The sequence below is a fragment of the Gigantopelta aegis genome, chromosome 7, assembly GCF_016097555.1.
Source record: "Gigantopelta aegis isolate Gae_Host chromosome 7, Gae_host_genome, whole genome shotgun sequence".
NCBI lineage: Eukaryota > Metazoa > Mollusca > Gastropoda > Neomphalida > Peltospiridae > Gigantopelta > Gigantopelta aegis.
In genome coordinates, this window is record NC_054705.1 from 39,983,147 (window position 1) to 39,994,954 (window position 11,808).

At 38.5% G+C, this 11,808-nt stretch overlaps 1 protein-coding gene across 1 annotated transcript in view; it reads right to left on the minus strand.

Moving 5' to 3' along the window:
- Positions 1–3,344: 3,344 nt before the first annotated feature.
- Positions 3,345–11,808, minus strand: part of LOC121376880 (long-chain-fatty-acid--CoA ligase 5-like) — a 66,645-nt gene continuing 58,181 nt past the window's right edge. Inside the window, 4 exon segments of the mRNA XM_041504665.1 lie at positions 3,345–4,395; positions 4,398–4,476; positions 6,726–6,797; positions 8,713–8,814. Of these exon segments, the coding sequence (XP_041360599.1) occupies positions 4,337–4,395; positions 4,398–4,476; positions 6,726–6,797; positions 8,713–8,814 (312 nt within the window). The 3' untranslated portion in view covers positions 3,345–4,336.

Genomic DNA, 11,808 nt, shown 5'->3' on the forward strand with positions numbered 1-11,808 from the left:
TTTAATCAATAAATCTTTTTGTCAGTAGAAACGTTGACAAAAGTATCCCATGCGCTGTTTACAAATAAGCAATCTTTGAAATGTAACCTGGGCTGCGTTCAGCCAGACCGAGCGAAAAAACGTCCGTTATACTGGTTTATGCGCTTCACAGTAAACCAAATGACCATGTTGGGAACCAATCAATTACTTGCCAAACGTTAGTCAAATGTTTGCTGGCTGAACTTGGGGCTGCTAAGACACCTAAAAAAACTTGACTATAAAGAAAAATGGATCCAACCATTAAAAAAAACTGTTGGTAAAAAAAAAAAACCATTTTTGTTTGTTTGGGTGGGGTTTTTGGGTTTTTTTTTTTTGTTTGCTTTAAAATTGGATACACTGTTATTGACAAATTGGTTATTCTTTCCATTAAATAGTAAAGGTTGTTTTATATACACTAATCCATATACACTTAGTATAAAGAATTCTGTGTCATATGCTACTAACACTGTTGATAAAGTTCTCTGAAAATGTTTAGAATCGGATTCCCGTGGACTGCTTCCATGGGAATCCACATGGATTCTTGTGAATTTTTAGCCCTGGTTTTAGCAAAAGAAACACCAAAATAAACCCCACTTCCATCACGCAAACTGCTCCTACCAAATAGTTGCAAGAAATCTTTTATATGCATTTCCCATTGAAAGAGTTACATACCACAGCCTTTGATATGCTGTTCCATATCATTGACTGGGATGGTAAAAATCAGGATCCATCGAGGGCAGTTGATCTTACAAGCCACTGCACCTCGGACGAGTGTCATACCACGGAACTACATCCCCTGCTACACTTATAGTTGGTTGCTAGGAGACTTTTAAAAAAGAGCAACTATGGTTGGTTGCAATCTAATTAAAATTAGCTCCATTATTACATGTGGATCTAAAGACAGCCAGTTGGAGCTCATGTCCACCAATCAAAACCTTACTTGCAGAATCCTGCCAGTGATTTAAAAATAATTTGAAAACATTCCGAATTATCCTGAGGGTATACGACATGTTTCGTGTGAATTACGAATGCCTTAAAACATGTTTTATTTTATAAAATAAATAATTTGTAATGTAAAACTGAAGACTGATTTAGTTTTTTTTTAAATTTTATAAATAAATAAATAATTTTTAATGTACAATTGAAGACTGATAACCACCCCGTACGTATTGGTATGGTTCGCTGTACTGCGGCCACTAAAATAGACTCGCCCGATATTTTTAGAATTTGTATGCTCCCAAATAACGTTATAAAAGGCGAAGTGTGATTGGTCAATATTTAAATTATTATTTACAGACGAAATGTTACCTGAACATTGGGGACTACGCAGTGTTGTTAGTTTTAAATCACTGGCAGGATTCTGCAAGTAAGGTTTTGATTGGTGGACATGAGCTCCAACTGGCTGTCTTTAGATCCACATGTAATAGTGGAGCTAATTTTAATTAGATTGGGTTGGTTGCTAGGTGTTTTCTATATGGTGTTGTGTACTATAGCCTGTAGGTGACCAACAGAGGTGCAGTGGGTCGTCCACGGTGGAACGTTTTTTTTCCCGTTCCAACCATTACATCATCATATTGTATGACAGGCTTTGATCTGATCTATACTATTCTGTTTATTGTAATATTTATATATTAAAGTACTGTTCCTCCATCTTGCTGCCTTTTGGTAAGAGCAGCCGATGTGAATGTGATGGCCGAGTTTTTATCGCTGGGACTAACCCAGTAACATTTGTTCTGCACAGGCAACAGAATTTTGTGACCGCCTAAATATCGTATCCATACATGGCGACTTAAACCAGGAATCTATGTGCGTGCATGCGTGTGCGTGTGTCATAGGCTTACATTTCCCATTTTTGTAGGGGGGCAGGCTGATGTTTGCCTGAATTAAACAAACATGCCCGATGTTGTGGATGAATATTTATTCACATTAACATTACTGTCAAACGGCTATTAGGGAAGCAGTTGAATCGCTAAGCATTTTTACATGGATTGTAATTAATATTGTTGTTAGAATGATGGGGGTTTGAGGCAAGCTCATTTTGCCCGAATATTTCTCGTGCTTGCCCGAATTTGCCCCAGGCCCCGTGTGTGTGTGTGTGTGTGTGTGTGTGTGGTCACTAATCTAAAATGTATTTAGGAGGTATAGTGATGATCATTTGCACATAGTTGGGTTGTTTGGGGGGGGGGGGGGGGGGCGGAACGGAACCATCTCAAAAAAGAGCAAGAAACAAAACCCTTTCTATTACAGATCCAGTTTATCTGGCAGAATTTGTTTTGGGGGCATGGCGCTATGGAATTGAATGTAACCATAGTTAACAGGGGGTACGAGGAGCCTCCCCCTAAAGAAAATTGGTTATGTTTAAAGTTAGGATTAAGATAATCGTACAGCAATGATAAAGAGTAATTAAATTTGTCAAAAGGTTAACTTGGAAAAAAAATAATTTGGGTACGGCGCTATATCCGTTTTACCCTCTGACAAATCCTGAGATCAGAAATTTATAATATTTGTGTGTCCAATTTATCGGTTTAGTGCTTTATATTTCACACATTGTTTTATGCACCCTGTTTTGTTACATTTTAGTAGATTAATCTACAATACTACATTACAAACACGATTGAAATTCAGTTTTATTTTGTGCATATTTGATTACCGTAATTCCTTGACTAGAAACCTAGGCGTCCCACCCCCTCCAACGGGACGCTCTGAAACTAAATGACAAAACCCAGCCTCTATCCAAGTCAGACCTATATTCCAACATTTACGGTAATTCGCAGAAATTAGAATTTAATGACATGCAAAAACTCGTTCGTGTGTGTATTTTTTTTTTTTTTGATGGAATGCTCACAATAAATCCTCAATTTAAATTTTTTTGGCACTCTATAATTCTTTGGTCAATATTTGTTTTCCCCTTACTCTGTACGAGCAAAAATCGAAAACCTGACAGTTTATATGTATTTTTGCTATTGTGCTAACTACTGTCAGTGATAACAGTGGGAAATATTTGTTGTTAGACACTGTCTGAGATATTGTCGCTATTATAACGAAATAAAACCATGATTTTATTGATTTCACTGTTTGTTTTACTTCATATACACACACATACTACAAGGCTTTACACACGCGCCAAACACACCATACAGGGCCAAATTTACGAAGCCTCTTTTTTCTGAAACGCAGGTGTTCAAGCATAGTAAATGTTTGTATTTACACGCGTGTAAGGCGTAAACAGGCTTCGTAAATCGGCCCACGGAGTTCATTGTGCGCAAGAATATTACTTGAATCTTGCGCACTATAAACGGGTGCAATAAATAACATGGCAAAATAACTGGTATGTGGCTCTGTATTTATTACATGTATTACCTTTCTATATTGTGATTAACCAAATTTTAATTAAATAACACAACTTACTTCGTCTGGAAATGGTTAAATTTGACAGAATTGATGGAACGCTGAGCGTCCTGGCTAGGAACATGACGTCATTCGTGTGAAGACATACTACGCATGCGAGATTTTGTATCACACATGTTCAATAAAATATTTGTTATAGTACAGTCAGAATTGTCTTTATTACTATAGTAAGATTAAATAGTAATTGAATAAATATTATTCCTGATTTTGCCTCTGTGTATTTAAATGGTTCACAAATTGTTAAATGTCACTTACAGCCGATTAGCAAGTATTTACAAGTTGTTAATTTTGTGCCCCTTATCTTTGTCAGTTTTGAATAATGTACGAAGTGTTCACAACTAACTTGCTTCTTTCACTTGTGAATCGATTAACAAGCGTTCACAAGTTGTTAATTGTGTACAGGTTGTCAATTTTTTTTATATGTTGTCGATTTCTCTTCTAAATCGATTAGCAAGCGTTCACAAGTTATTAATTTTGTGTCGGTTATCAATCTCGGTTCTGAATAATGGATCAAGTGTTCACAACTCTCTTGCTTCTTTCACTTGTAAATCGATTAACAAGTGTTCACAAGTTAATACTTTTATACAGGTAGTCGATTTAACTTCTAAATCGCTTAGCAAGTGTTCAAAAATTATTAATTTTGTTCAGTTTCACTTCTGTATCGATTAAGCGTGTTCTCAGTATGCTATACAAAATTCCGATTTAGGTGATTCTGATTTAAGTGGTACGATTTGATCGCATGCGACAAGTCGGTGCGACTAATCGCATAATGAGAACGCACCTTTAACAAGTGTTCACAAGTTGTTGTGTACATATTGTTGATTTCACTTCTAAATCGATTAACAAGCGTTTATAAGTTGTTCATTTTGTACAGGTTGTCGATTTCAATTCTGAACCGATCAGCAAGTGTTCACAAGTTGTTCATTTTATACAGGTTGTCTATTTCACTTCTGAATTTCTGCCTCAGCTTGGCCTCTTTGCTTTAAAGGTCGGGGTGATCAGATTGTTGGCCACGGTGAACGGTTCTGGCCACAACTTGATGTCCTTCACCTGTCAGAGAAAACACAAGTTGAAGTTTGTTTTGTTTAACAACACCACTAGAGCACGCTGATTTATTAATCATCGGTTATTGGATGTCAAAGATCTGGTAATTTTGACAAAAGATGTAATGTTAAGGAGGAATCCCGCTACATTTGTAGCAAGGGATCTTTTATATGCACCATCCGACATACGGGATAGCACATACCACGGCCTTAGATATATCGGTCGTGCACTGATTGGAACAAGACATAGCCCAATGGGCCCATCGACGGGGATCGATCCCAGATCGACAACATATCAGACGTACGGGATAGCACATACCACGGCCTTGGATATATCAGTCGTGCACTGATTGGAACAAGACATAGCCCAATGGGCCCATCGACGGGGATCGATCCCGGATCGACAACATATTAGACGTACGGGATAGCACATACCACGGCCTTAGATATATCAGTCGTGCACTGATTGGAACAAGATATAGCCCAATGGGTCCATCGACGGGGATCGATCCCAGATCGACAACATATCAGACATACGGGATAGTACATACCGCGGCCTTAGATATATCAGTCGTGCACTGATTGGAACAAGATATAGCCCAATGGGTCCATCGACGGGGATCGAGCCCTTTACCATTGGGCTACATCCCATTCCAAGATCGAACACAAGATGTGGTTTTCACCTGAGGTCATGTATTTACTTCAATGAGCTCTGTCCTGTGCTAGTGTTTGATTTAGTAAACTAGTCTGTGAGTTGCAGTCCTCTTTATGGTTATGTACGAGAGATTAATTCTCCAGTAAAGGATCTCGGGAGTGGCTGTCCTCTTATAAACGAGGCGCTAGATAAAGATTCGTGAAACCAACCACTCCTTTACCAAATGCCCATTCGACTTTGCACTGATGAAAATAAAAAGTAATGGACTAATCATGAATTGCTGAACAGACAGAAAATAAATCTGATTGGTCATTACTTTAAACTTTAACAACCAATGAAATCCATTACCAGTCTATTCGAAAATTAAAGTTTGTTTTGTTTAACGACACCACTAGAGCAGATTGATTAATTAATCATCGGCTGTTGGATGTCAAACATTTGGTAATTTAGACATGTAGTCACAAGAGGAGAAACCCGCTACATTTTTCCTAATGCAACAAGGGATCTTTTATATGCACTTTATCACAGACAGGAAAGCACACACCACGGCCTTTATCCAGTTGTGGTACACTTGTAACAAGAGGAAAAACCCCAATCAGTTGAATGGATCTATCGAGTTAAGAGGACTGCCACTATAATAGCGTGTGCCAGTACAAAAGCGAAAACATTTCTACAGCTTCCACGAATAAAGGGACGTCTGAATAACCGCGCAAATTCAAGCAAAGAATTATATTTTACAGAAATATTGCAGAAATTATTTTAAGGCCAAATTAGCCTTAAAGTGACAGACCCAAGTTTTTAAACACTAAGGCATATGTTTCACTATTGGAGCCAGTTATCATAACTGAAATCAGACATTACTTATATTTTATTGTTTAGGTAACCCATTTCCGTACAGCCGAAGTGTTTCTGGTCATCCTGGTGTTTCTAATACAACAAAGTTTTCGTGCTGGGATGTCGTTAAACATCTATTCTATTCTTATACCACAGAACGCATTTTTCACATTTAAAAAAAAGAACGCGTGTCTGAGAAGTAACGGTTGTGGAGACCAGCACTAGCCTATTCTTAAGGATAAATCCCTATTTCAACGTCACAGACTCTTGTTTCACTCTGTTGTAACTTTATTCAAATGTGTTACAGGTTTTTAACTTGAAGGGACATTCCTGAGTTTGCTGTAATTTTAAAGATATTATCGACTAACAGAGACTTTTTAACGATTGTAATTACATATTAAATATATTTTTCTGCATAAAATATTAGTGGCTGTATATTAAACGTGTTTCTGATCGTTCTAATATTTGTACTAGGCTAAATTTCATTTTATTTCCTAAATCGTACGAAATTATTTGAAGACAAAATCCAGTTTGGGCTTCTTAGAAATATTAAGACGGCCAGAAACAAATTGAATATATAGACACTGATATTCTAAACAAGAAAATATATTTAATATGTAGGTTTAATCATAGAAATATTTTATTAGTCGGAAACATCTTACAATGCAGCAAACCCAGGAATGTCTCTTTAACTAAACTTAGTGTCCATTTTTGTTGTTTGAAACTAGGGGTCTGCGACTTTAAAGGAAATAGCTATTTTTACATACCTGTTCAAAGCTCTTCAAACCGGCCTGTTTCCCTTCGATGTGTAGATCCTCCAGGACCGCATCCTTCGCTTTCTGAAAGATCAGTTTTACATAAGTTAATACAGAGGCGGGTATAGAGATGGGACCCAGGTGCCCGCCCACCCCTAAATTTTGCTATATTAATTTTCATTTTTTTTTACTATCCCCCTCCAAAGTTCCCTTGGCATTCCACATCATATCATTGCCCCCCCCCCCCCCTTAAATGGATTTTCTGGCTCCGCCACTGAGTTAATACATGTATTTTAATTATAATTTAACCATTGAAAACAGGCCGTCCACATTTCATAGATATACCATCAAAACCCATTCTTCCATATCTTCTGTCTATACTCACACATCTAAGTCCCATAAAGAAGTATTAAATTTCTTTTTAAAACCGGCCTCGGGTGGCGTCGTGGTTAGGCCATCGGCCTACAGGCTGGTAGGTACTGGGTTCGGATCCCAGTCGAGGCATGGGATTTTTAATCCAGATACCGACTCCAAACCCCGAGTGAGTGCTCCGCAAGGCTCAATGGGTAGGTGTAAACCACGTGCACCAGTGATCCATAACTGATTCAACAAAGGCCATGGTTTGTGCTATCCTGCCTGTGGGAAGCGCAAATAAAAGATCCCTTGCTGCCTGTCGTAAAAGAGTAGCCTATGTTTCCTCTAAAAAAAAAACAGTGGCAGAATGGTCATATGTTTGACGTCCAATAGCCGATGATAAGGTAAAAAATCAATGTGCTCTAGTGGCGTCGTTAAATAAAACAAACTTTTTTTTAAATTTCTTTTTAACATAATTTGCAGGGATAAAAACACATTAAATACATATGCCTTTTTGGAATATTGACCAACATCAGTGGCTAAGCCATCGGACATGAAGCTGGTAGGTACAGGGTTCGCAGCTCGGTACTGGCTCCCACCTAAAGCGAGTTTTAACGACTCAATGGGTAGGTGTAAGGCCACTACACCCTCTTCTCTCTCACTAACCACTAACAATTAACAACTAACCCACTGTCCTGGACAGGTATCCCAGATAGCTGAGGTATGTGCCCAGGACAGCGTACTTGCCCCTTAATTCGATCTAAGTACGGAAATAAGTTGAAATGAAAATGGAATATCAGCTTCTTTGTATATTGTGCGAATGTCTGTAATAGTTCAAAATTGATTTTACGTCCCAATTAATTGTGCATGTACGAAACAACATTGGACAGTAAAATCCACTTTGATATACATGTATTACAAACATTAGGATGATCAAAAACATACTGTATATACAGACACTGATATTGTAAATCTAAGACCGTATTCCGAGATCAAAATCATCGTATCTTTGAACAAGACAGAGTCGTAATTGCTTCCATGATCCACTATAAGATTTTCGTCCTTGGGAGGACCGCCATTCCCTTAGAAGATCCCTAAAAGGGTGTTTCATCTCTCCTGCACCGCCGTTAGGAGGACTGCCATTCCTAAGACTAGCTTAGAAAACCCTAAATCGCACAGGATAAAACTATGGAATACAGAGCCATAACCTCCGGGGGGGGGGGGGGGGGAGTTGTCTAGGATCTATCCCCGTCGTTGGGCCAATTGGGCTATTTCTCGTTCTAGCCAGTGCGCAACGACTGGTATATCAAAGGCCGTGGTATATGCTATTCTGTCTGTTGGATGGTGCATATAAAAGATACCTTGCTGCATTAGAAAAAAATGTACCAGGTTTCCTCTCTAAGACTATATGTCAAAATTACCAAATGTTTGACATCCAATAGCCGATGATTAATGAATCAATATGCTCTAGTGGTTTCGTTAACCAAACCAAACTTTACTTTCTTTGTTTATTGGAAGATGCTACAGACTATATGTCATAATTACTAAATGTTTAACATCCAGTAGCCGATGATTAATTAATCAATGAGCTCTAGTGGTGTCGTTAAACAAAACAAACTTTAACTTTTAAAAATAAATTTCTCACCTTAGATTGACACAGTTCGTGCATGTCCGTGACTACGTCGTGTTCCACCGCCCACGGGATGATCGTATCCGGATCAGGGACTACGATTCCCATACAAAAGGGCTGAAGTGAAAAAAAAAAAAAATTAAACAAACATTGACCACAAACCTGTAAATGAAGGAAAGGATAGTACGTAGTATAAAATAAGTCTTTTGGCAACACAAAAAGAAGGTGATTTACAGATGAAAAAAGGCCGCTTTAAAACAAAAACGTTACTTTTTCGTGTTTTTTTTTTGTTTTGGTTTTTTTGGCGGGGATAATGTTATATCGTGACGTAAAATTATGACTTTATTAAACTATTAGTGTTAGTATTTTTCATTAGTAATTGTTATGATATCGTGAGGCGAAATTGCGAGTTTATTTTAATTAGCAAATTAACATGCACTGAGATGAACTTACATAGAAAGAAAGAAATGTTTTATTTAACGACGCACACAACACGTTTTTTTTACGGTTATTTGGCGTCAGACCTATGGTTAAGGACCATACTGATATTGAGAGAGGAAACCTGCTGTCGCCAATCCATGGGCTACTTTTTTCGATTAGCAGCAAGGGATCTTTTATATGCACCATCCCACAAACAAGGTAATACATACCACGGCTTTTGAGATACCAGTCGTGGTGCACTGGCTGGAACTACATAGATTCAGCTATAATCCAAATTTTATTTGCATAGGACTTTGTGAGAAATGGACTACGCGAGAGAACGTTTTGACGTCATAATATGTGCTTCACTATAGGCAGTTAATTATGCGTAAGAATAGTTTCCATTGTGGAAGTCATGTCAACAACTAACTTACGTCATAATGAGTAATAAATAGAATACCCAACTCGCTACTCGGCAATACCTTGCATTCGTAGACTGATATTGTCCTTCCCTCGCCAAAGGCTCGGTATTGCCTCGTAGCTCGTCGAGTATTATCTAATTCTTGCCCTAGATACGTTTTGATGTTATAATCAGTGCTTCATCATAAGCTTTGACGTCACATATGTTAGGAAAAACGAAACAACCGTAACTATTTTTAAACGTGTTGTCCATCTTGGCGGCCATGTCAACATAAATCAGGCGTGGATTGTTTGATAAAAAATAGTGTGTGTGTGCGCCTGAATTCGCGCTTGATTTTTCTTTTCCCACTTCTCTCTGCTCTCATGTGTAATAAATGCTTTTTTCTTTTCCCCACTTGTCTCTGCCCATATATGTAATAAAATAGTTTCTAGCACAAGTCCTTTTTTTATGGGGGGGGGGGGGGGGGGGGGGTTTTGCGACACGAGTCACGTACTACGTTTGCTTATGGAATGGCATAATGAACAGGTAGCAACGGCCGTCTACCTCGTAAACGACGAGACCAATTAATGAATGAAAAGGACGTATTACGGTCTTGGGGACGCCTGATAGACAGTTTTTCTAGCACGGCTTTCTGGCACTTTTCTACTGGTTAACTGAACTAGAATATTTCTTCTCTGATACTCCATACAATAGACGCCATCGCCAACATCGACTTGTGGGAGAGAACACACCAACTGGCTGCTGGAGATGAGATTAGAAGGAGACGATGAGGATGGATTGGTCATAAGCTCTGGAAACCAGCATCGAATATCACCAGGCAGGCTCTGACATAGAACCCACAAGGCAGAAGGAAAAGAGGCCACCCAAAGAACATACGGCGAAGGGACCTCCAGGTGGACACCAAGAAAACAGGATACACCTGGAGGCAGCTTGAAACCAGAGTCCAGGACAGACAACGAGACCTCCAGGTGGACACCAAGAAGACAGGATACACCTGGAGGCAGCTTGAAACCAGAGCTCAGGACAGACAACTCTGGAAAACTGTAGCCAACGGCCTATGCCCCAGAAGGGACGACGGGCATAAGTAAGTGCTCCATACAATCTCACCATTTCCATACGTCTGGCTCCTGAGAGATGCTCTAAATAAAGTATCCGTGTAGTAATATTCCTTCCTTTTTCATTTTTACATACCTTTGTGTTGTCATCATCAAGGAACAATTGAGCTTCACATAAACGTCTACAAATACCCATTCGACTCGGCATTGTGCAGAGATACGGCCCTAACCATGCATTACGGTCTTGTCGTCATCAACGAGCATTTGAGTTATTTCTTCAACTTTTATATACCTTTGTGTTGTCACCAATGACAATTTTCGCTTCAAAGACACTTCTTCAACTTTTACATACCTTTATCACCATCCACATCTGACATGCCAGGATACGTTTACTTACCTTTATCACCATTCACATCTGACATACCATGATACCAATCTAATTAAAATTAGCTCCACTATTACATGTGGATCTAAAGACAGCCAGTTGGAGCTCATGTCCACCAATCAAAACCTTACTTGCAGAATCCTGCCAGTGATTTAAAACTAACAACACTGCGTAGTCCCCAATGTCCAGGTAACATTTCGTCTGTAAATAATAATTTAAATATTGACCAATCACACTTCGCCTTTTATAACGTTATTTGGGAGCATACAAATTTTAAAAATATCGGGCGAGTCTATTTTAGTGGCCGCAGTACAGCGAACCATACCATTACGTACGGGGTGGGTTATCAGTCTTCAATTTTACATTAAAAATTATTTATTTATTTATAAAATTTAAAAAAAACTAAATCAGTCTTCAGTTTTACATTACAAATTATTTATTTTATAAAATAAAACATGTTTTAAGGCATTCGTAATTCACACGAAACATGTCGTATACCCTCAGGATAATTCGGAATGTTTTCAAATTATTTTTAAATCACTGGCAGGATTCTGCAAGTAAGGTTTTGATTGGTGGACATGAGCTCCAACTGGCTGTCTTTAGATCCACATGTAATAGTGGAGCTAATTTTAATTAGATTGACCATGATACGTTTACATATCTTTATTACCATCCACATCTGACCTGCCAGGATACGTTTACATATCTTTATCACCATCCACATCTGACCTGCCAGGATACAGTTACATACCTTTATCACCATCCACATCTGACCTGCCAGGATATGTTTACATACCTTTATCACCATCCACATCTGACCTGCCAGGATA